General features: G+C 43.2%; 1 protein-coding gene across 1 annotated transcript; it reads left to right on the top strand.

Annotated features, from left to right (window-relative positions):
- Window positions 1-711: 711 nt before the first annotated feature.
- Window positions 712-25,748, top strand: LOC310988482 (girdin-like; the record flags this gene model as incomplete). The annotated part of the gene is made up of 29 exons (XM_083975095.1): window positions 712-774; window positions 861-952; window positions 2,886-2,991; window positions 5,369-5,438; window positions 5,925-5,983; window positions 6,129-6,212; window positions 6,425-6,565; window positions 7,729-7,910; window positions 9,306-9,387; window positions 10,543-10,701; window positions 10,938-11,084; window positions 11,206-11,350; window positions 12,539-13,180; window positions 13,690-13,895; window positions 13,980-14,174; window positions 15,228-15,358; window positions 15,471-15,612; window positions 15,705-15,878; window positions 16,009-16,170; window positions 16,969-17,246; window positions 17,343-17,486; window positions 18,523-18,709; window positions 18,802-18,947; window positions 19,147-19,239; window positions 20,859-21,064; window positions 21,863-21,943; window positions 23,119-23,382; window positions 24,003-24,068; window positions 24,361-25,748. 29 exons carry the CDS (start codon window positions 712-714, stop codon window positions 25,449-25,451), a joined length of 5,538 nt encoding a protein of 1,845 aa, XP_083831221.1. The 3' UTR covers window positions 25,452-25,748.
- Between the last annotated feature and the right edge of the window lie 367 nt (window positions 25,749-26,115).

Here is a 26,115-nt window from a genome sequence, read left to right as displayed (position 1 = left end):
TGCTGCTGGGGAAGGGTGGGGGCGCCGTCGTCATGGTAACAGATTAGAGGCAAAGATATTTTCAGATCGCTCTATTAGCTCTTTCTGCCTGCTGCAGTGGCCTCTGTAAAACTACGACAACAACACACCAAATAATGGATAGACTAGATTTTATGAAGCGGGGAGAAGATTTAATTGACTGAAGAGTTACTTTTGGCTTTTTTTTATATTTCTAAAAATCACTTCTAGGCCAACATCAGAGCTAACTCTGTCTGTGTGACGAGCAGGGAGGCTGCGAGGAGGAGGAGGAGGAGGAGGAAGAGGAGGAGGAGGAGGAGGAGGGGGGAGCACTGACGGCAGATGCCTTTGCAGCAGAGGACCAAGGAGGATGTGAGTGTGCAAGTGAGTGTGTGTGTGTGTGTGTGTGGCTTTTTTTTTTCGGGACAAAATGCGGATGGGATTTTGTCTGCACGCTGACATGTCGCCGTTTAAACTGTCAGATTTCACGGATGCGAGAGGAGACTGCGAGTGAGTGAGTGGACGGAGCCGCAGTGCCGGTGGAGGAAAATCACAACTATTTTTTTTTTTTTTTTTAGAGGAGATGGATGGGACGGCCTGAAGTGTGCACTCCTGCCTGGTCCACTTGTGAGGAAACTGTAGCTTCTCAGTGTTGAAGCAGCTCGGATGTTCTGTTGAGATCTATCACCCATCACCAACAAACCTCGATAAAGGATGGAAAGTGGAGTTCTCCTGCCCAGCCTGGACCAGTTCATGCTGAGCCCGCTTGTCACTTGGGTAAGTGATGCATGCAGAAAGCTTTGACTTCCTGCCAAACACCATGATATCATCTTAATCAAGTCTGTAATGTTCTCTCTGTATAGGTGAAGACATTTGCGCCAAATGATGGAGGCATGCATTTGGACTTTTCTGAATTGCTGGATGGAGTCTTTTTGAATGACATAATGACACAAATGTAAGTCCTCCTCGCTCGCTTTGATGTCAGTGAGTGGCCGTGTGCCAGCTTTGTTCTTGCAGCTTATCTATTTCACTTGTCACATTTTCCAAAGCAGGTTGTGTGCAGTGTCCAGATGGATATTCAGATTAGCGGCCGCGGGGCAGTGTAGTGTTGTGGAGCTGTGCTGACTGTTGCAGACTTGACACAGCATCTGTCATTAAGTTATGATTAACAGTGATGTTTACAGGTGCAAACCAGTGCAGGGAATGTCAGTTTGCTGTTGAAATGCAGGGGGGGGAATCCGCATCGCAGAACCGAGTGTTTCATTGATAACGTGGTATCAGCTCTTCGTGATACAGTATCGGGTGTCTGTTAACATTCTTATCCAGGCACCAACAGTACTGGGCTTTGTCGCTCTGGAGCAATAAAGAGGATCTTTGTTGTCTGCAGCAGTCTTCAAATGCAGCTTCCTCCATGACTTACAGGTTAGGGTTTCTCTAGAAATGTTAGAATTAGCATACAAGTTATGGAAACAGAGTCCACACACTGAGGACTGTCGCACTGAGAAAAGCTCAAGACATGGGGGGAGACATCATATAGACTGTCAAGATGCTACTTAAGAGATTATGATTTGGTTGCCTTATGTTGTGATGGAGCTTCCCTTGCCCTCAGCAGACACATGCTGCCCTACAAAGGCAAAGTGCAGTATCTGTCAAAAATGCCAAACTGAGAAAAACAGCTTTTTGTGTTTTTCATTGTCAGGTTTAAGCATCAAATTATGAATAACTACCAAGTCTATAATTGATTAGATAAAGGTGGACTGAATTAAATGTATTTTGTAGTTTGTCTTTCTGACCAATTTTGACTGTTTTATGGCAGATACTGCACTTTTGCCTTGGTATTAGCTACAGACTTTGCCTTGGTTTCACAGTGCTTTTTTTGGATGGACAGCAAAATAAAAAGCCCAATAACTCTGGAAATATTAGCAGTACCAATATCAAATTCTACCTTTCTACCACTTTTGATTGGTCAAAAAAAAAAAAGATACTGCACTTTGCCTTTGTAGGGCAGCATGGTCATCTGGCAGTTTGTGATTGTGTCAGAGACGTGAGCAGAGAGGTGGGGAGCCCCTGGGTTTAGCTTCCACAGGTTGTAAAATAGCAGTCAAATCCCAACTGAGACTGAGCAATTGCAAAGAAAAGGTTAAAAAAAAACTGATGACCCAATGCACTTGTGGATAACACCGTCTAGCCACCCCAAGTCCAGAGTATCCATTCATCCCACTTATCCCCGACTACCAGAGTCACAATAACCAGCTCTAAATGCAAAACAATGCTGCGAGGAGGGGAGGGGAAGAGGCGGGATAATCTCCTGGATTGGGAGACCCTTTGGGATTAAGGCCTCTGTGCTGCTGTTTAGTGGCAGTGGGACACAGATGGGAGGGAAGAGGAGGGATGAAAACAGGACAAACAGCAGAGAGATTGAGACGGGAGCTAAACACAGTAGCATCTCTCTCCAGTCTCCTGTTGTTTATTTCACATAATGTGGGTTTCTCTTTTCCCTAAGCAAGGTGAGCTCTGACCTAGATATAACTGCGTGGGTTACTGCTGAATGATGACATTGTAGCTTTAGTATGTCACCGCTCAGTGCCAGTTTGACTACAGTAGGCTGGAGCCAACAGCCCCAAGAATCTAGCTAAAGGATTTCTATGGGGTGGAAAGTCTAATGCCACCCCATTTGGCTCAGAAACACCCCTGTCTGGTGTCTGAAAGGAATGACGTCACGCAGCCTAAAGTTAGAGATGAATGGAGACCTCATACATGTTCTCATGGTGATCTCTGAGCCAAGACTTTTGCCAGCTTGCAGCTTCCTCTCACTCGAAAACCATTTGTGTGTATGTGAACAGCGGGGATGTCAAGTAAAACGCCTCTGTGTTGTTTCCCATCCTCAGAAATCCCTCAGCTACACCTCAGAGCGCAAACAAAATGAGCAGGGATCCAAGTCAGAGGATCCACAACCTCAACTTTCTTGTCCAGCAAATCAAGACATATTATCTGGTGAGTGTTGGATGATGCCATCTCCTGGTTTCTCAGCCATACAAAATGTTATACAATGAATCCGTGCTACAGGCTGCTAAGCTTTACATCTCTCTCTCTACATCGGATTATCAGCATTTGATGTCGATGTTTCAGCTCCTACCTACCGACAGTGCATCACGCACACACTGGGTCACGCATTGCACACACACTGCAGATACTGTACTTGGTGGCACTCGTGTCCCAGGAGATCAACTAGTTCTTCTTAAGATGCATGGCCTAAATATCAGCCAAGTAAACATCTGTGTAATCAGCACAGTAGTGAGGTTAGTGCACAGCAGAGAGACACAGTGAGACCACACACACACACACACACACAGAGCTTTAGATTGACACATTAAATCACAGGACACGTGGGTGGACACCACGGCTGCTAGGCGCTCAGATCTGTGAAGATCACAAGAGAAGTAATTTCCCTGAGGATGGGAAAGCTCAAGTTGTATAGATCAGCACAGTCAAGGAACGATGGCTTCTTTACTGTTTTTCTTACCCCAGGACAGTGTCCCTTCTCTTGACAATCACATATATCATTAATTTACTCTGATCTCATTAAATACAACTGTCAGTGTCCAGATTATTTCTTCTTTGGAAAAAAAAACTGAGAAAAATCATAGAGCTGAAGCTCATCATTTAAAGCAGATATCAGTGGAATGTTTTTTGTTAATATAAGTCCTAAATAGTCCTATTTTCCGTCAGCAATCACTTACATGAAGTATTTCAGCCTAAACACGAGTCTCTCCGTCACTCTGCTCTGCTGTAACCAGAGGAGAAAATTTTCCTTGTGGGATACAAGTGTTATCCAATGAGGAGAGAGAACGGCATGAAGGGCTGTGTGTGCAGCCAAGGGATGCGCGTGAATGTGGTGACGTAGCACGAGGACCAATTGATGCCTGACAAGGGCGGGGGCTGCTAACTCATGGTGCGTTCACGGAAACTCGTACTTTGTGTTTTTCCTTCCTGTGAAGTCATACCAGTTCGATCTGGTACGAGTTCACGGGTCGGAAGTAACGAGTGGCCGTTATAGGGAACTTTCACAGACAACAGGACGGTAAAAACACGAGCTACGGGTTACCTGGAACGCTACCAAGTCGTAGTTGTGACTTGAAGCTGTAACTTACGGTTTCAAAAGCCTGCCTTGAACGCAGCATTAGCCGAAACGGCCGTGAAGCTGATATCTGCTTTAAATATATTGCAAGAAATAGTACTAAATGGTATTTTGGAACTAGTATGTGAAAACCACCACCAGTTCTGCAGGTACAATGTTTAGCATCTTCACCATCTTAGTTTAGCACGTTAGGTTTCACTAATTGAGATGAAAAACAAAAAATTAAACCTGATGAGTTTTAGGGTTATTTGTTTCATGTATTTTGTTGTATTGAAGCAATTTAGATTTTTAACTTGATTATGGTTCCAGATGAAAACATTGTTAGAGGAGCCGAATGGCTTCATCAGTGTATCATTTTCAGAGTATCATTTTCCTCTTGTAGTGGCTTGGGTGACACGGATATACACAGACATGTAGAAGTTACGCACTATAGCTTTAAAGGGATAGTTAAACATTTTGGCAAATTGGCCCATTGCCATAATCCCTATAGTTTTAGTAGGTTCGTTACCTTTAATTGTCGGTGCAAGTTATTTTTAGAACAGCGGAGCAGAGCCGTGAGCTGTTTAGAGCTACGCTATGGAGGCTCATGGAATTTCTGCTATGACTATAGGGATTATGGCAATGGGCCAATTTGCCAAAATGTTTAACTATCCCTTTAACTTAACTGCAAGGCTAGATTTCACCTCCTTTCCTAATTTTGTATTTTCTGATACTTCTAAAGAGCAGAGACCTGTCCTTAATTCCACACCCTCAGTGCATAATATATGTTTAGGAAAGGAGGGGATGTTTGAAACTCTGTGGACAGTCAGTGAAACTTTTTCCCGACAGTTAGAGTGGCAGAAAATGTGACTCTTGATTTAGTCTAACTGCACTACATCAGATGCTACATGGTGACACCAGTTTAAAGCTGCTGTGTGTGTGCACGCTTTAACACTGTGAGCCATTTAAAGCTTAAAAACCGGGTTGTACCAAACAGTTTTAGAGGATTTCACCACAGCACCAAGGAAACTGGCCCCCCTCAGAGCACCCGTCCACTTGTTGGCCCTGTTTCTATACATGTGTTGAAGCAGCTGCTATGTGCTATACATACATACGCTCCTGTTCTTTCAGGCAGTTTGGCTCAACCCCAAGAAATGTTTTACTGAGTTCAGTTCAGCCTGAATGTGATTATCTTCCCTTTTCTCAACCCCCCTCCTTCGTCCCTCGTCCCTCTCTGCTTCTCTTTCCTCACAGGATAACCTGAGACAATTGATCATGATTCCTTTGCCAAATGTGTTGCTGCTTGGCAGGACTCCTTACTGTGGTATGCTCTTTTAAAGAAAACTCTTCGCTATTGAAGCTCCTAATTCAATATATGGTTGGAAGCCTGATTAGTCTGTTTGCTGATACTCAATATGCCATGCATTGATTTCCCATAGTTTTGCCATGATTAGATAAGTTAAAATTGTATATCCATAAGTGGAAAAATATGAAAAGAATCGTGAATTAGGCAAATTACTAGTATTTAAGTAATTGTTACAGGAAAAGTAATTCCCTGGCTCTTTAAACTCAAATTGGTTTGACAAACTGCCTTAGTTTTTGCTGATATGGTTTTAATTCAATTGCACACTATCAGTCTGATAACGGCTTGTGTTGAAGCTTTGGCAAGTGATGACCCAAATTCACTAGACAGGGCTTCAGTCAATTTAAATCCAGCCAGCAGCTCTCCAGCTCTCCGTATTTCAGTCTGATACATTTGATTTCAGATAATGAACTTTTTTTCTTCTTTTTTTTTTAAAACTCCCAACAGAACAAAGTTTGGAAGAAATGAAGAAGCTTTTGCTGTTGCTGCTGGGATGTGCAGTCCAGGTAAATACTGACTGACTTTCTGATGAATCCATGGTCCCTATGTCCAGGCAGTTTGATAACTTTTCTTTTTAGCCAGGTTGAGGCTATATGAGCTAATTTAATAGAGATAAAAAAGTATTTCAACAATGTCCATGTTCATTTTCAGTGTGAGAAGAAAGAAGAGTACATCGAGAGGATCCAGATGCTCGACTTTGACACGAAAGCTGCAATAGCTGCTCACATTCAGGAGGTATCTGACAACCACAGCACTATTTGATTGTAAATCACTTTATGTGTAGATGTGCTGGTGATACATCTACACCACTGTAGACTTGTATCACAGCCAGCAGAGAAGGTCAAATGAGTTGCAGCAGGCAAGCTAAACATTATACCTGATGTAAATTCATGTTGAATCATTTGTTCCCTCAATATCCTGTCAATATCCTCTCCCATGTTTACCAGTTGACCCACTGTCAGGAGAACGTCCTGGATCTGCAGTGGCTGGAGTCCAGTGAGATGAACCCAGATGAGGTGGAGGTCATAGCGAGGAACATGGCCACACACCTCCGACATGTGCTGGACCAGAGGGACACGCATCTGGAGGTACTATGCATGTTTAATTTAATGATTTAAATGTTATTTTTTTATTTAACTGCATGTTTGTGTTGAATTTGGCAAGGAATCATATTTAATACATTAAAGGGATTCGCCAGCATTTGTTTTTCGTGTCTTGCCTCACTCTTGAGTCCATGACAAGCAGATAGACACCATCCTTTCGACTGTGCGTGCAGTAGGGAGATACAGAGCTGGCGCACACTAATTAGCTTAGCTCAAACGCTGGAAGTGCATAGGTAGTGTTAGCCTGCCTCCACCTAAAGTCATCAGAGAAACTCTTCAGCAACTCTAAACGGAAACCAGTGGGCCGATCTTCGTCTCAGAGCTGACAAAACTCTCTGGTAAGGCATCTTGAGCGGTCAAATGCCGCTAACGGGACGAGATCGGTCAAAACGGAGGGTTCAAGCAAAGACGGTTTATTTTGGTTCAAGCTAGCTACATCGAGGGTAGGTTAGCTTCCTATTTCAAAGTAAAAGCACAAATTCTATCGTCATGGTTTTCTGTATGTAAAGGGCAACAGGTGTTTTATTTTGTGAAAGTAACCGGAAGTGCGTTGGTCACAACGGCTAGCTTGAGTAGCGCCGAATTCGTCCGAACAAAATTGTAAACAGCTGGTATTTAGACAAATTAATGACACACTGCTGATCTAAACGGCTACTTTCTCGCCTATAAATGTTTGAAATGTCGATAAAGTGATATATTTACAGAGTTTAGAGCTAAAATGAAATCAGCTTCTGACTGCTGATTTTGGCTTGGGTAGGAGGCAGGCTAACACTACCTATGCACTTCCAGCGTTTGAGCTAAGCTAATAAGCGGTGCGCCAGCTCTGCCCGTATCTCCCTTGTTACTGCACACACAGTCGAAAGGATGGTGTCTATCTGCTGGTCATGGACTTGGGAGTGAGGCAAGACACAAGTTTTTCTTTTTTTTTGGGCGTATCCCTTTAATTTTTAATTTGGCCTAAAAAGTGGACAAATAGAATACTTATGATTTTAATATGACTTGCTGTGTGAAGTGTGAACATACCTCATCATCACTGTAGTGAAGTTCCAGATCTGTTTGTAGAGCACAGATGTTTAGATGAAACTGGGTATTGACTAATATGTAATCTGTGACCTGCTACATCCCTCATTGCCCTGTCTTCTGTGCAGACTATAGCAGAGCTAATGCAGGAAAAGGATGGCGTGGTTAGCTTGCTCAACAGCCCCTCCAGCCCACAGTCCGGCAGCTACTCTCCCAGCATTCAGCAGCAGCAGCAGACCGGGTCCCAGCAGCACCTGGCGGTGGAACTGGCTGACTCCAAGGCCAAGATCAGACGACTCAGGCAAGAACTGTGAGTATAAGTGGGCAAAGACGTAATAATAAAAATAATAACTGAGGATAAATATACAAAAATGCTACACAGTAAAAAAAATCTGTTTTGGGTAAATAAGGTTATCATAGAGTTCAATCAGGAGGATAATATTTTTTTATGTTTTTAGTGGAATAAAAACATCTTAGAAAAACAGGCCAGCATACAGTACAAATGGAATGAGGTCAAAAATGCATCAATTTATTTTAAGCATAATTGAAAAAATATAAGAAATAAAAACATAAAGGTCTAAACTAAAGATCTACACTAGAATATTTTCTGCTCAAACTACCGCATTATTGTACTATTGTAATCAATATTGAATTTATTTGTTTATCAATTCATTTATTCATTTTTTGATTGTTGTTATTTTTTGGCAGATATTGTGCATTTTAATGAACATGTATCATAATGCTAATGTATATCAACTGTCCCTGGGCACGTAACATGAAACAAAAAGCATTACATCACATTGCATAAAATATGCAAAATAAAAAGGCAAATAGACTTTGCTTCACGCTGAGTTAAAGACACTGTTAATGCAACTGACCAGCTTTTTCCAAAATGTGCTTTTGGCATACATGTTTTTAAATTATGACAAACGTTGTCACAACAGTGAATCAGGCAACAGTGTTATACTAAGTTTGGCTATTGGTGGAGAGTTGGCCTGGCTTTACTGGGGAGCAGCCTGTAAAGAGTGAATGAGAGAGATACTACGGGAGGAGAGAAGCCCCGGGGAGTTTGGCCCACATTACTGATGGCTTGGCAGGTTCCATGGCTGTGCACTACAACTGACCCACATTGGCTTTGGATCACTGCTGATACTACATGCACACACACACATGCACGCTAACCCTGATCCGATCAAGTTCTCAGTTCCTTCTTTGCCCTCCATCCACGTCTTCTCTGCTGCATTGTCCTCTCCATTCACGCTGTTGCCTCTGAGCAAACACAATGTCACTTAAAGCATCAAATATGGCTTGACTTTGATGTTTTGAATGGCACTGGCTTTAAATAGCTCCACAATAGCAGCTATCTGTTTCTCATTAACATTGCGATTCTGAACGAAATTCAATAGGGGTCACAGAAAATAGTATTGTGTCTATCATATTCGGGTTTGTGCAATACAACTTTAAGAGCTATTTTAACCTTACTTTACTCATGTTGACTTAACCACTAAGCAATTGAAATATATACAGTATGTTCTTGTCCTGCAGGGGTCAAATGAAATGTGAAACACATGTGTGCTTACTTCTGTAGTTTTGTCAAATCTATATATACTTGTATACAGTATATTTAATTTGTTTTTTTTTAATAAGTGGTACCCACTAACCTCCCTGCTGGTTTGTCTCTGCATCTCATACCTGACCCCACCAGCGAGGAAAAGAGTGAGCAGATGTTGGACTGCAGACATGAGCTGGGGAACATGGAGACAGAGCTGAAGAGGATCCAGCAGGAGGTTTGAAGACAAAGAATAAACAGTTTCTTCTGATGGCGACACACAGTAAACCCTGACCGCTGTTTAGATTATACAGATTAATGCACAGCCTGCTTTGCTGCAGAGCAGTGCTTAACGACAGCAAATGTAAACCTCTGAACTCCGACTCAGAGATACAGATAAAGCTTGTATGGATTTGTTTCGTATTACAACCCTGTTTCTTAGATCTGCAGCACTAGGTTACATGGTTCATACCAAATATTAACTGGAATTTAAGGCAGCATTAAAATATGTTTTGGCCAGGAGTGGAACAACATAACACAAGATTGACATACTACAGCTCTACTTGACATGCACCAGATTAGCATCAGCACTTATTGGAGTCTTGTTACTGGCCTTCTGATAAATATTCACTCTGCTTTTAGCCCTGTTTGTGGTCTCCACCAACCTCTGAGAAAAATACCTGGCTCTTTATTAGATTTAACTTTAACTGGAACGCTCTACCAGTGTCTTTGTGTCTGTTTGATTCTGCTGACTCTTTTAAAAAACAGCTGAAGACATTGTTGTTTAGACAAGCTTTTAGTTGATTGGATGTTTTGGATATGTTATTTTATTGGTATGCTCTTATATTTTTAATGTGATATATTTATGTGTTATTTGAATTGGCCTATTATGCCACTTTGCACTTTATTGTAAAGCACTTTGTGATTGTATCTACAAAAAGTGCTATAGAAATAAAGATGACTCACTTACTTACGGTACTAACTGTTTTAGTGCTGGCCAATAGCACATCAAGACGTTACATGTGCTTTTTTTTTTTGCTAAATTTCCTACTTTCTGCACCACAAACACTTTGAAACTGAAACAAAATATTGAAAATCTCTAAAAACCAAAATATTGAGCTTAAAGACACTAAACCGTTTCACAGAGTGGATGATTCTCTCTGGTATCATCACTATGTATAACTCAAACTCACCTGCACATGTCACTTGAGCCAGTGTAAAACATGTATTAGTGCAGCTGTAGAATTAAAAAGGTTATGTGATGTGATGAAAGACATGGTGAGCCCTAGTTAGGTTGAAAAAGTTCCCCACAGTAAAAACTGCAGAGAAGCTACATTTACTTCAGGTTTAGCTAGGTCTTATAAAGTCTGGCCTCTGTCTGAACCTTCACCAGAACTCCCAGCTGCTTGTAGACGCCCGAGCAGCCCGCACCTACCGTGACGAGCTGGACGCCCTGAGGGAGAGAGCCATCAAGGCGGACAAGCTGGAGAGTGAGGTGGGACGTTACAGAGAGCAACTGCACAAGATGGAGTTCTACAAGACCAAAGTGGAGGTGAGTGTGGTCTGAGTCATGTTTTACCAATGAACTTTGAAATATGAATGTGTGTGAAAACGCTCAATAAATGACATAACAAATGATTTACTGGATGATAAGAATAAGAGATATATGTTCAGTATATAAATGGGGGGTTCATATCAAATAAGGACAGGATAAGTGAAAGATGAGATGAAGACAGTCAAACCTAAGAATCTGAGTGGTCATTTTTGGTGTGTATGTGTGTATTTCAGGAGCTAAAGGAAGATAATCGAGTGCTACAGGAGACCAAAGAGGTGTTAGAAGATCAGCTGGAAGGCTGGAGAGCACGCTCAGATAAAATCCACCAGCTGGAGAAGCACGGTCTGATGCTGAAGGCCCAGATCCATGACTTGGAACAGGTCTGCACCCAAAGAGATCATCTATCAGTCATTATTCATCCTCCATCATGTAGCAGTCATCATGTCATCCCTCAGCTCTTCTGACTGAATCTGTGTCGATAACTTTGTGTCTTGGCTTTAGGAGCGGGACACTGATCGGAGGCGTGTTGAGGAGTTGCAGGAGGAGAACCTGACTCTGTGTTTGGCTCAGAGGAGGAGCATGGAGGAATCTCAACTCCTGGGCTGGGAGTTAGAGCAGCTCTCCAAGACCACAGAAAACTCACAGGGTAAGAACTGGTGCTAAAGTGAAATTACATTGTTAATGAGCGGGGATATATAGAATAGATCAGAAGATGAGAATGTCAATTATGTACAGTACGCGTATTACTTCCATCTACTAAATATTTGTATCTTCTTAAAGGATAGTTCAACATTTAGGCAAATTGGCCCATTGCCATAATCTATAGTTTTAGGAGTAGGTTCGTTAATTGTCGGAGCAGAGCTGCGAGCTGCTCAGAGCTTACAGTCCATTACAGTCTGCGATCTCAGAACATCATACAGATGCAGGTCCCAATAGTCAGGACTGAGTTGGGGAAAAAGGCATTTAAATTTTCTGCCCCCTCAAGCTGGAACAATCTGCTCATTGGCCTTGGGGAATTCAGATCAGTCCTAAAGGATCGAGAACGAAGATCCATTGACTCTTGTGCTTGCCCTCTGTAATTTGTAATTTGTAAATGTGTATACCGTTCGTATAATTCTATGTGGTGTTGTTTTGTGCACTGCTTTCTTAGCCAGGTCGCTCTTGTAAAAGAGGTTTTTAAATCTCAATGAGTTTTACCTGGTTAAATAAAGGATAAATAAAAAATAAATAGCTACACTACGGAGGCTAATGGGATTTCTTGGTTTCCCTCATCAAACTCATCAAATACACAATCCAACAACTCCAAAACGCTCTAGACAGAGTTGTTTTCGAGATAAATTCATGCAAATGTTCATGTGCATTCTCGTCCGGGGCAGTTTTTCGGCAAGCAGTCTCTGCATTTACCTCGAAAACAACTCCGTCTCGTAACGTTCCGTTGTGCAGGTCACAACTTGTCCACCAGAGCGTTTTGGAGTTGTTGGATTGTGCATTTGGTGAGTTTGATGAGGGAAACCAAGAAATCCCATGAGCCTCCGTAGCGTAGCTCTGAACAGCTCGCCGCTCTGCTCCACCGTTCTAAAAATAGCTTGCACCGACAATTAAAGGTAACAAACCTACTCCTAAGACTATAGGCATTATGGCAATGGGTCAATTTGCCAAAATGTTGAACTATCCCTTTAATAAAGAACCTGGGTTAAGAAGTTGCCCTTTAATTCCTATGAATACAGTTTGTATGTAAGACGAGTAAAGTCACTCGTAAAGTAAAGTCTGACTCCCACACATGGCTGGAACTCATGTGCAGAAAGTCAATTGTGTTCATGTGTGTGTGTTTAAGGTCCGCAGACTCTGAGTGAGGAGGTAAGTGAGCGGACGTGCAGTCGGATGCTGAAGCTGGAGAAGGAGAACCAAAGTCTCCTGAGGACCGTGGAGGAGCTCAGAGCAGCCTCTGTCAGCAACAACACACAGCCCAAACACAGCCACCACCATCAGCAGGCGGCCCGTAGCACCAACAACTGGACCTCATCCACAGGCGAGCCCTCAGAGATACAAACCTCTGGCCCAAATACAGGAAACCACAGTAACTCATCCCCACTCAGAACAGTCCCTCAGCAGGTGCCGAACGGAGATCTAAACTCCCATCAGCGACGGCGCACGGAGGAGCTGGAGGGAGTCCAGAGTGAGATCCTCCTCACAGACAATCCAGACCTTCATATTCAAGAGAAAGGACAGCTAGAGGACGGAGACAAAGGAGACCATTTCAAAGAACTGATGTCTGATCTGGAAGTTTTAGAAAATGCTCACAACAGACTCCATTGTTTTATCGGATCATGTGATCACTCCCCTGGCTCCAACAGCATCTTCACAGGTCTGCCAGCACGTTCCTCCTATGCCAGCAAGCACACACATCGGCTGGAGGCCAAGTGCAAGGCCCTGGACACGGTTAATCAGCATCTACAGACGTCTCTTGACAACTCTGGTACGTAAATTAAATTAAAGTTAAAGGACTAGTTCACTCAAAATTGAAATTTCACTCATTATCTACTCACCCTCATGTCTACTAAGGGCTGGGAGAAGTTTCAGAGTTATCCGTGGCTTCTCTGAGTTACAGGGGGTCTCGGCGTAGCAGTGCATGTCCATATAACGGTTGCAAATGGATACCAACTGTCTTCGTAACAAAAAGACACACCAAAAAACATCCAAATACCTCCATGCTGCTCGTATGTAATGTCCGTCTTGTATTGAAGCCCCGAAAGAGTTGGTATCCATTTGCAACCGTTATATGGACATGCACTGCTACGCCGAGACCCCCTGTAACTCGGAGAAGGCACGGACTCTGAAACTTCTCCCAGCCCTTAGTCGACATGAGGGTGAGTAGATAATGAGTGCAATTTGAATTTTGGGTGAACTATTCTTTTAAAGATTCATATTGTGTTTAAACTGTTAATTGATGAATTTATTATCTTCTCCCAACCTCCACCTATATAGAAAGGAAGATTCAGCGTCTGGAGGCAGAGGTTCAAGAGCTGGAGGCAGAGAACCAGAGTCTACAGGCCTCTTTAGAGGAACTTCGCATCTCGGCGAGACGCCTCGAGCAGTTGGAGACAGAGAAGCAGAGCCTGGAGCAAGAGACCACAGCTCTGGAGAGAGACAAGAGGCAGCTGGAGAAGGAGAATCGACGGCTCCGCCAGCAGGTAGTTTTCAAGGAACAGGAGGTAATGCTTGTCAGACCTTCACATTTCCTTTGCATTAAACAGACGGCTTCCTCTTGTATACAGGCTGAAATCCAGGATGCCAACTTAGACAGCAGCAATGTCTGCATGGCCAGCCTGGAGAGGGAGATGCGTTTTCTGGTGAAGGAGGTGGAGGGGTTAAGAGAGACTGCTGAGAGGGTCAAAGGCCTGGAGAGAGACAACAGGGAACTGAGTAAGCAAGCTGCTATCGATCAGAGGACGCTGGCCACTCTCAGAGAGGTGAGGAGACCACCTTCACCCCTCTTCTGTTTGCTCTAGGATCTTTACAGCTGTGGTGTGATTATGTAGTGCACACTTACACACACATTCACCTGGATTCTTGGGTCAAAATGTTTATCTGGCAATAAGCTGACAAGCAAGGAAAAGAAAGATAAAAGCATGGTAAAACATACATTATGGGATTTTATTGTCGACAGCATCCTTTAGAAAGTATTCCCCTCTTCTGATTGACAGCTTTCATTCACTTTCTGTTCTAATATGAGTAGGACCCATAAATGCCTTGTTCTAAACAGACTTTACTTTATTTGTTTATTTGGATGGGACAGTGCACATTAATGAACATAAAAACATGTAAATGTGCCAGATTCTAGCAGCAATGCTAATTTCCGTCCGGAGTCCCATAACATAAAAACAGTAGAGACAGTACACATAATAATGTAGACGACATAATAATGTAGACAACAAAAATACAAAAAGACGACTATGATGATATAAAACATATTGACAAACACTTCTATGGGTAGGGGGACCATAAGAGTTTCTGAGAGATGAAGTGCAAAAGTGCTGGGTTAAAGTGACAAGTGCTAAGGTGCAGGAGTGCATAGGTACCAAGACAAAGACAAAGGTCAAATAATGTTATAATGAAAACTAGTTTAGCCAGAGTGCTTTCACCAAACACCAAACTAATTTCATGTCACATCCTTGTCCATCTAGAATTATATTAAATATAAAATATAAAAATAGACATTTTGTCATAATTGGTTTATGGCTTTTGAGTACTGGCTAGAAAGCGTTTTGTGCAGTCGCACTGACCTTGATCTACTCCTTGAGTCCCTGTGGACATTTCAGCCAGAATGTATGCATTCACAAGGCCTCCACAACCTTGACCATTGACTTTGACCAAGAAATCAGTTCCTCCAAGTCAAAAGCAAGACCAAGAGAATTGAAACGAGTAACAGTCAACATGTTATTGAGATATCATGATCAGCTGTTGCTGGTGCGAAGGCATAGGAATTCCATACATGGCCAAACTTGCTGATTGTCCGTCTGTAGGAGCTGGTGAGCGAGAAACTGAAGATGCAGCAGAGAGACAATGAACTGGAGAGACTGAGCCACGAGTTAGAGATGAAGGTCCTGACACAGGAGTGTGAACAAGAGTCTGAACAGGAAACACCAGAAAACAGGTATTTACATTCTTCTTGGGATTTCTACACTTCCACTCTGCAGCCTTTGAGGGGGGGCATAATAACTAATAAGGAGTGTTATGGTGACGCGTTCCTTATTTCCTACATTCAGCAGGTTCAAGATGCTGGAGTCAGAGCTGGAGTCATCTTTGAAAAAGTCTCTGCAAATTAAAGAAGACAAGATGGCCGCTCTAGAAGCTCGTCTGCAGGAGTCCTCTGGCCTGAACCAGCAGCTACGCCAGGAGCTCAAAACTGTGAGTCAGCGGAACTGTTGGGGAAAAAAAAGCTTTAAAAAATATATCGTACTTTGTTACACATTCAATTGTTGACCCTTTACCACACACAGGTGAAGCTGAGCTATGAGGCTCTGCTGCAGAGGCAGGAGGAGGAGAGCACAGCGTCAAGCTCCACCCCTCCATCCGAGACCGGCAGAGTGATGAGCGAATGGCTGCGTGAAAGCCAGGAGGCCACCAAGGAGCTGCTGAAGCTAAAAGACCGTCTCATTGAAGTGGAGAGAAATGTAAGTTGAGGGCCTTCATTGAAGTAGATCACCCAGAAGAATCAACCAAGAAAAGATTGGTCACAGGGTCAAAGGTCATCTCCTCCCCTCTTCTCTCTCCTCCCCTCCTCTCCACTCTGCTCCTATACAGAATGCGACACTGGAGGCAGAGCGCCAAGCGATGCAGGCCCAGCTGAGGCAGCTGGAGAGTCAGTCTGACAGCCAGCAGGCTCAGATCCTGGCCCTGCAGAGACAGGCTGCCTCACTGCAGGAGAACAACACAGCCCTGCAGACACAGAACGCTAACCTGCAGGTTAGAATACACAGTGTTATCCATAGTACACTTAACATAATAGCTCCTGAATATTAATGTATCATAATATATTTCCAATACCGCCCTATAAGGTTTTTCTGTTAAAGGGATAGTTCGACATTTTGGCAAATTCACCTATTGCCATAATCCCTATAGTCATAGCAGTAGGTTCATTACCTTTAACTATCGGTGCATGTTGTTTTGAGATCCGTGGGGTAGAGACACGAGCTGCTCGGCGAACACAATGGAGGTGAATGGTACAGGTCCCCTGTCCCTCAAAACTCATCAAATACACAATCCAACAACTCCAAAACGCTCTCATGGAGAAGTTGTGACCTGCACATTCACCACACTATGAAATAATCATGTATAATTGTGTAACATTATGACACGTGAAGCAAATACTCAGAACTACTTGCGCTTTTGAAATCACTCCGCCCAACAGCCGTGTCTGGAATATAGTTAGGGCTATGCATTTGCCTCGAAAACAACTCAGTTTCATAATATTACATTATCATTCATAGCGTGGTGAATGTTCAGGTCATAACTTGCGTTTTGGAGTTGTTGGATTGTGTATTTGATGAGTTTTGAGGGACAGTGTAATGTATTGTGTTCGCTGAGCAGCTCGAGTCTCTGCAACAACATGCACCAATAATTAAAGGTAATGAACCTACTGCTATGACTATAGGGATTATTGCAATAGGTGAATTTGCCCAAATGTTGAACTACCCCTTTGAACACACACAATCCATTTATACCACATAACCTCCAAATCAACTTTGCCTCCTTCCTCTCCAGGTGGAGAAATCCACACTGAATTCACAGAGCGCCTCCCTCATGGCCCAGAATGCTCAGTTGCAGCAGCAGCAGTCAGGGACAGAAAGCGAGCGGGACAGCGCCATACGGGAACGTGAAGAGCTGCGCGGCGTCCACGAGCAGCTACTACGAGATCACGAGCGGCTGGCGGCTCTGCACGAGCGGCAGGCCATGGAGTGCGAGGCCCTGATGGGAAAACACGGCTGTCTGAAGAACGCACACCGCACACTGGAGCTGGAGCATCGCACACTGCAGGACAGGTGCGGGGCAGAGAGGGCACGATCGATGAGCTGTCAACCAATGGGGTGTGGTGTGAGATTCCTGTACTTGATGCGTGTGTTTGTGTCTATGTTCAGATACAACAGTCTGCTGCAGCAGCGGGACAAGCTGGACGACCTGGAGAAAGCCCTGAGGGAGGAGCAGATGAGGATCGCTCTGGAGAAAGAACAGCACAAGACAACAGCTTCTGAATGCTGCAGGCTCCGTGATGAGAAGGACTGGTGAGGAGGCAAACCTGACAGATCTCCATTAGAGTTCATATACTCAATCTGAATATAGTATACATATAGCTCTGGAAAAAACTAAGAGACCACTTCAAAATGATCAATTTTCTCTGGTTTTACTACTGTAAAAGTAGTAATGTATGTACCTATAAATAATTTATAGCTATGTGTTTGAGTAAAATAAACACTTTTGTTTTATTCTATAAACTACTGACAACATTTCTCCTAAATTTGAAATAAAATATATTGTAATTCATAATATTTATTGGCAGAAAATGACAACTGGTCAAAATAACAAAAACGTTCGGGTGTTTTCGACCTCAAATAATAATAATAATAATAATAATAATAATGATGATAATAATGCAAAAGAAAACAAGTTCATATTCATTTTTAAACAATACAACACACATTTTTTTTAAATTTTGGAAGAGTTCAGAAATCAACATTGGTGGAAAAACCCTAATTTTTGATCTCAGTTTTTATAATCTTCATTAAATATGATTTGGTTCAGATGATCACCTAATCAGTGCCTCATTAAATAGAGTGAGATGAGCTTGTGTTGAAAATTCAATAGACACTGGAATCGAACGGCTGCCCACACATGTAGAGAAGCTGATTTATTAACAATTTGGAGAGCTGTATATACATAATATACACATACATGCATACATGCCCAAACAAATATCCTGAACCAAGCAAGCCAGATGAAACATGCATCAATAAAGCGACAACAACCAGAAACAACACACACAACTCTCCTTGAAAAAAAAGGAACAAGGAAATAAATGAAGCAGACATACAACAACTGAAAACAGTAAAAAAAAAAAAAAAAAAAAACTAGTCTAAGAATTAGATGCAGTCCAAGAAAACCTGTACCTGAAGTACACACACACATGGACACCTTACCTAGTCGTCTGATTCACTCACTGCCACGTTTGTTGACACTCCCCTTCACATCCACATCAACAAAAGCACATTTAGCGCTACACTTTCTAACCCTGACATCGCCATACATGATTTTTTTTTCAAGGCTGAACCAGACTTACCATCAGCTTCTTAACGACAACGAGTCGCTGACAGCCGATCACAAGCAGCTCAAGAGCCAGCTGAATGAGGCCAAGCTGGAACACACCTGGCTGGAAGCGGACTTCTCCAAACTGAAGAAGGAGTTTCAACAGCTGGACATCGCCTCCACAAAACTCAACAACCAGTGTGAGGTACGGACATGTAGCAGTTGGTAAACTTTACTGAAGCATTTGTGTGTGCTTTGTATATCACATTTATGCATGTTTGTCTGCTTGACGTTCAGCTGCTGAGCCAGTTAAAGGGCAACCTGGAGGAAGAGAACCGACACCTGCTCAGCCAGATCGAGACCCTGATGCTGCAGAACCGAACGCTGCTGGAACAAACTATGGAGAGCAAGGATCTGTTTCACGTTGAAGAGCGGCAGTATATGTAGGAAAACAGAACAAACACATGACACAGACATAATGTAGCATTGAACAGGGCTTGATCTGTTGTTCTTTTTTTGTGTTATGTTATTTTATTAATGAGCTGACACATTAAGACTCAGAGTATAATACTGTGTGTGCACTGTTTACAATGACCACAATAACAGCAAAGTTAACTTTTTTCTCCTCATATCTCTGATCAGTGACAAGCTTAATGATCTGAGGAGGCAGAAGGAGAAGCTGGAGGAAAAGATAATGGACCAGTACAAGTTTTATGAGCCCTCGCCTCCTCGTAGGTGAGTCTGGATTCATGGTGTTAACCACAATTTGTCTTTTTTTACCATTACTAATGACTATGACTACAAATGACATGGGGAGGTCAAATTTCTATTTTCACATTTACCATTTTCTGCATGTGTGGTACTTGGTCAATTGAGTCTGAATACGAATGCACTTCACTAATAGTTCCTGTTGGGAGTTTTTTTCTCTGTTGAAGTTTTCTTAATACAACACTGGTGTTGTGTTATTCACTTTCCAGTTGATATGATGAGCTGGTTAGCATCTTATTTACTCATTAATAATATATTTCATTTGGAGTCGTGTTTATGTCCACCTGATGAATGCATCCATTACCCATCCATCAGCTATAATGCTTATGTGTGCAGGGTTGCTGGGGGGTTGGATGCAATCCCAGCTCAAATTGGTTGAGGCTGGGGTTCACCCTGGACAGGTTGCTCACTAGTCTAACACATGGCCGACATAACAACTTTACGTGCTCACATTCACACCTATGAGCACCAATACTTGTTCAATATTCACTCTCCATTTAGCTTTGTTTTGTTCTTCACCAACTCCTTGGGAAATAGTTAACTATATAGTTGTGAGATGCTCTACAGCCATGTCAAACTCAGATCTGGCCCTCGATACAATAGTATGTGGCCCACAAGAAAATGTCATACTTCTATTATACATGGCCTGCCAGTATAGTGCTCACACTACTCACACTACAAATCCCATGATACACTGCAACAGCTACAATTCCGTTGTGACCAAGCAATAAATTGACAAGCGCCACTCTGCTCGGTTCAAACTCCAAACATAAATGAACCTGCAGCCAAGAACAGATGCCAAGTATCTGACATGGGCAGTACACAATGGTGCTGGAGAGAAAACCAGACCAACCAATTGTTCTGTTATTTCATCATATCTGATGTATTCTCATTTTGTGTGAAGGCACCATTTACGGAAAAAACTAAGTTATTTTATTTTCATTCATTATGTTCTCATTTAATTTTATTTTCATTGACAATGTTTACAGTACGCTGACTGTTAAAATTCCTATTTCTGATATAAACTAAATAAATTAATGCCAATACTGTTTGACCTGCGCCATGCTGTTTTAAACTTTGGTCCCTTTACTTGTGTGATTGAGTTTGACATATACTGTAACTAACTGATCAGCTCGTTAGTTGCTAACTTTGTCTGACAGAAAACCAAACGATGAGGGGGAGAGGAGGGATGGAGTTGCTGAAAGAAATAAAATTTAGCTGTAAATGCTGCTCTTAGTTACATCCATCAGTCACTATTACTATGTCTGCCTGCTGTTTTGTGCTCAGCCGGTTGTACACAGTTCGGTTCTAGTAACAGCTGCCTGCTGTGGTAAAAACAACAGTGCACTGTGCAGTCGTAACAGTAAGCTGCAAGATGCTAAAACGTTTCATAAAGCTTAGATTTACAGCAGGGATGATTAATAACTTTGTATTTAATACTTTGGGTATGTCACAATGAGCATCCACTTTCACATGCACATAGTTATTTGCTCTGTGCAGAAATCTATATCAGAGCAGCCAGTCTCATGCTGTGCCTGATCATTCAGTATGTGTCCCACTTAATAAGCCGTGTCATTCCTCTACAGACGAGGAAACTGGATAACTCTGAAACTGAAGAAGTTGATGAAATCCAGTAGCCGAGAGCACGGCCCAGAGCGGCCCCCCACACCCACACACTCTGGTGTTGCCGAGCCACACCTGTCCTCCCACGACAACGGCTCCTTCATCAGCTCAGACGGCTCCGGAGGCTCGGCCTCAGCAGGTGACGCCGTCTCCCCACAGCGCAACAACAGTGAGTATAAAAACCCCCACGAATCCACCACCAGATCATCTCCCATTGACTTGGCAGAGCCGACCTCATCAGAGCGTCAAAGACCCCCCGTCACTGCTGCGGCAATAGACGACGCAGTGAGATCTTCTGAGGCAGGGTGCACAGATCATTCAGGAGTGTTTTCATGTGAGATGCAGCCCACAGAGAGAGGACAGGGAGACGTGGGCGAACTGATAACCACGGCGGTTTCCTCTGTGTGTGTAGCTCCCTTCCAAGGACAGACGTCTTCGCAAAATTCACCCAAACTACCCGCTCCACCACAATTTTCAAGGAGATGCAAGAACTTAAACACGTGCATTTTAAAGTAGACCTGTTTCAACATTGTTGTCATGTGGGTAATACAGTATCTTCACACAATAAGTGTGAAAGGTCAACAAAGGTTGGAAATGTATTCAAATGACTAAAAACTCGTTGCATGCATTAAAAATGAAATCTATAAACACTTAAACATTTCAACAGTTAGTGTGTCCTCAGGGAAGTTAAATAGTTATACAGGTTGTGTGTGTCATGTCCAAACTGTCATTCTTTCCTGATGCATGATGTGTGTGTGTAAACTTTCCTCAACAGCCCTTAATGTCTTCCCTGTGTTTTTCACTTGTCTTTGTGTATTTCTTCACACCCTCCCTACCTCCCGATTACATCCTACCCTTCTCCCTTCCTTCCACTTCCTATCCTCACCTTCCCTCACTTTACTCTCTCTGTGCCTGCTCCGTCACCTCCCACCCATCCTCTCTGTCGACCTCTCATGTGGACAAAAAGCCACACTGAAAATGTTTCCCCGTATGAGGAACAGGCTGAAGGACAGAGACAAAGTCAAGTCCATCTTTCGTCGATCCATGTGTAAGAAGCCCCGTGGTCCAGTGTCTCTAGCCTTTTATTATTTAACTCCTAACTTGATTGTGCTGGCGTGTCTATGCTTTATTTTATTTTTTTATCACCCATCACATGCCACGATGCTACTGTAACACTGGCTTTAAGTAGGATTCATCATCAGAGGTCATGTTAGTAATGTGTGGAGCTATGACAACCTCATTCCCTCACACTAACTTTGATTATTTTTTAGGATAGATTTAAAGGTATAGTTCAACATTTTGGCAAATTGGCCCATTGCCATAATCCCTATAGTCATAGCAGTAGGTTTGTTACCTTTAATTGTCGGTGCAAGCTATTTTTTATATCTTAGCCGCGAGCTGCTCAGAGCTACGCTATGGAGGCTAATGGGTTTTCTTGGTTTCTGTCATCAAACTCATCAAATACACAATCCAACAACTCCAAAACACTCTGGTGGACAAGTTGTGACCTGCACATTCACCACGCTATGAGATAATAACAGAACGTTACGAGACAGAGTTGTTTTCGAGGCAAATGCAGAGACTGCTTGCCGAAAAACTGCCCCCGACAGGAATGCACATCAGCGGTTTTGCATGAATTTGCCTTGAAAAAAACTCTGTCCTTTATTATCTCATAGCGTGGTGAATGTGCAGGTCACAACTTGTCCACCAGAGCGTTTGGAGTTGTTGGATTGTGTATTTGATGAGTTTGATGACAGAAATCAAGAAATCCCATTAGCAGCTTGCGACTCTGCTCCACCGTTCTAAAAATAGCTTGCACCAAAAATTTAAAGGAACAAACCTACTCCTAAAACTTATGGATTATGGCAATGGGCCAATTTGCCAAAATGTTGAACTATCCCTTTAAGCAGTAACTTCCCAGCAGAGTGGTTATATTTGAAGATACTCTGACTATTTTATTAGAACAGTGGAGGTCAAAGAAATACTGCAATGCAGGAGGCGATGCTGCATGAGCTCTGCCCCAGCTGTACTATACTATATGTACAACAGTATAAAACACGGATTTTAGGTTATTGTATGGTCAATGGAGAAAGCATGGATATTTCCATCTCCATGTTGTCAACACCATACCTCATAACTTCCATCACCGGCTCACCTGTCTAACCACCTCCCTCACCCCCCACTCCCCTCCCACTCCCTCCGCTCCTCGCTCCACCACTGCAGCCCTGAGCAGCCTGGCCTCCCCTCCGGCTCCGGCCCGGTGCTGGGCAGACAGCTCAGAGCAGCTGGAGGGGTCAGAGGCCGATGTGGAGGAGGACGGGAAGGACGTCCTGAACTCATCCCTCACCGCCTCCATCTTGTCCATTGTCCACCTTCATCACCACCCCCCTACTCCGCCCGCATCTGGTCACCTCCACACCGCCGCCGCCGCCGCCACTGACATCACAGACACAGACACTCCGGATGTTTCGGAGCTCTGGGTGACAGGTAGAGGCATCCACGTAGCTACCGCTGTTTTTGTTTGATGTCATCTTCATCAGTCAGATGTTAGAATAAAGTGTAAGAGGAGAGGAGAGAAAATGCGGCACTGTGTGCTTTTTGTTTTAAGGCGAGACACTATAGGCAAAAACACCGTTTTTTCATGCACTGATCAATTTTGAGAGTCACAGCCTGATTTATACAACATTTTATCCCTAAAAACATGGCAAAATTGGATCTTTTAGGGCTGGTGACAGTATTTTCTCATTTACAAAGTGATAAAAAGAGATATCCAAAATCCCCTCTGTAAAAACTAATATGTCAACAAAATAAAACAAGAATTTTGAAAGGGGCTTTATCCATTGTTCAGATTTCGGTTCTGGAAATGTATGCAAATTAGCGCATATTTCATCAGGTATTGCCTCATTTACATATTTAAACATAAAATTTGACAAAACTTGTAATACAAAAATTATTTGTCTTAATGTAAGTGATAAACTTGGGGAGTTTCATGGTGATATCTGTTATTTAAAATCTTTACCCTATTCACCAGTAGTGTCTCCCCTTAAGCGTAGAAGACTGTTGAAAAGTGTCGGTCAGTGATTTTTTTTGCATTTTGTGCCCCACAGACAAGAACTCAAATGGTAACGCTGCCCCATTTGGATACGAGGACAACAACGAGGTGCAAAACCACGGTAAAGCTCTGTTGATACTCATTTAGAGGATTCAGCGAGCATACAGATGTATTACCAGCTCAGGAATTAGAGTAAATCCATCAAATCGCAATCATGACCTTGTTTTATATTAATCTCTGCGCTGAGCATTCGGGCCAGTAACTGTTGCAAGACTTGACTCTGCTGCCCTCTGCTGGGAATGAACAATACCATTTAAATGGAGCTCACAGATGTTTTCATGACAGAGGTGGAAATGTGTGTGTATGTATATTGCACTGTAGCTCATTCTAAAAACATCACCATCTCTTCCCAGGTCTGAACGGCATCCAGAGCCGAGCCCACAGTGAGAGCAGCGGTGAGTTCAGCCTGAGTCTGGAGAACGAGCCGTGGTCTAACGGCAGCAGCCCCATCCAGCAGCCGCCGTCGCGCCGCTCCTCCTCCTCTTACCAGCCCCCCAGCGACACCTCCACCCCCCAACACAAAGCTAAAGCATCCACCATGCCCTTTACCAGCAATCAGAATTCAGATCTCCAGTTTGTACCCAAACAGAAGGATCTCGGACTCTCTCAGGATTTCTGGCTCACAAGGGGGACGAAGAGCATCCGAAAGGGGTCAAGAGGGAAAGGGGCACGTCGCTCATCAGACTCGGGGGGTTCGGCTAAAATAAACCCAGGCCTCTGTGGGACGAATGCTAAATCAAGCTCAAGCAAGGCCGACACCACCCGAGCTTTAGCGTGTTCACCGATTACAGTTTTGTACGTCCAGGGGAAGTCGTCCTCCATGTCTGGGTGCCTCAACTGCTTCTCCACCCATCTGGGGAAAGAGGGGCGTTTGAGAGAGCCAAAGTCTCCTAAAAGTCTCCCCCGTGCCAGCAGTGTCATTTCTACAGCTGAGGGCTCATCCAGACGCTCCAGCATCAACAGTGACTGCAGGGGAAAGACCGACTCTGTCCAGGCCCGGGTTTTAGAAGACAGCAACAAACAGGAGGAAACAGTGACTAAGAATCAACAACCAGAAGCTGACATTAAAAACAGCCAATCAGAGCCGGCTCCTCCGGTCAAACCTCCCAGAGACCCGGCGGTTGTTGTTCCTGCAGACCGGCCAAAGTCCCTGGTGCAGGAGTCACTCTGCGGCTCCTCGTTCACTTTCAGTTCTGTGTTCTCCAACACTATCTTCAGCGATTCTGTGGTCACGACCACGACAAGTCTGGACGCACTCGACAATAATAACCAGACCTTCCTCTGTCTGAATCGTCCTCTGGTGCAGAACTGTCCAGCGGAGGGCCAGGAGTCGTCTCACAACTCAACACGGACGCTGCTCAGCGTGGACGGTGAGCAGAGTCCAGATGCAGAACAACATGCAGCTGGGCTGGAGGAGAAGGACAAGCCGCTCACGGTTGCATGAAGGCAGCTGTCTCATCATTGAATATTGTGTCATTCAAATACAGCAAGTGGCTGGAAGGCCCCAAAGCACACAATTTAATTCACTGAAAACAAATTGTATCCACTGACTATTTAATTATACAGTTATCCTTAAAGTTGTGTTGGACAAAAAAAGATATTTAGATGCTTTTGGTTCAGATTTCTGTCCCACCTTAAATAACATCACCACCTTATACTTACAGTGTTCCTGAACAAAAGGCTGTTCAGCACTTCACACCGTTGTGTTTCTGTTCAGATTTTGCACAGGCTCTGAGATGTGTAAAAAAAAGAAAAAGAAAAAAGAGATATTCTGTTTTGACCATGAATAATTAGATTGGTTTTACCTTTACTTCACCACACTGCCACTCCTTTGTTACCTGTACTTGTGTTTGCCAAAACAATTTTATTTATGCCCGTTAACTTATTTTAAGTTTACCTATAGCCTATGTCCCATACATTTTAATTTAGGTCTGATGGAAATGTCATATTCATATGTAAGAGATGTATATCTTGTAAAATAGGACGTGCTCCTGAATGCTATTTTCCCTTAAATAAAGAGCCCCTATGTGTAAAAAAAAAAAAAAAAAAAAGTACTTTTGCATTGTCATTCTTTTGCAACTGTGTGTGGGATGGGTTGGTGGGCGCTT

This window comes from Trachurus trachurus (genome assembly GCF_905171665.1).
Source record: "Trachurus trachurus genome assembly, chromosome: 1".
Lineage (NCBI taxonomy): Eukaryota > Metazoa > Chordata > Actinopteri > Carangiformes > Carangidae > Trachurus > Trachurus trachurus.
This window is presented reverse-complemented; position numbering and strand designations above follow the sequence as displayed.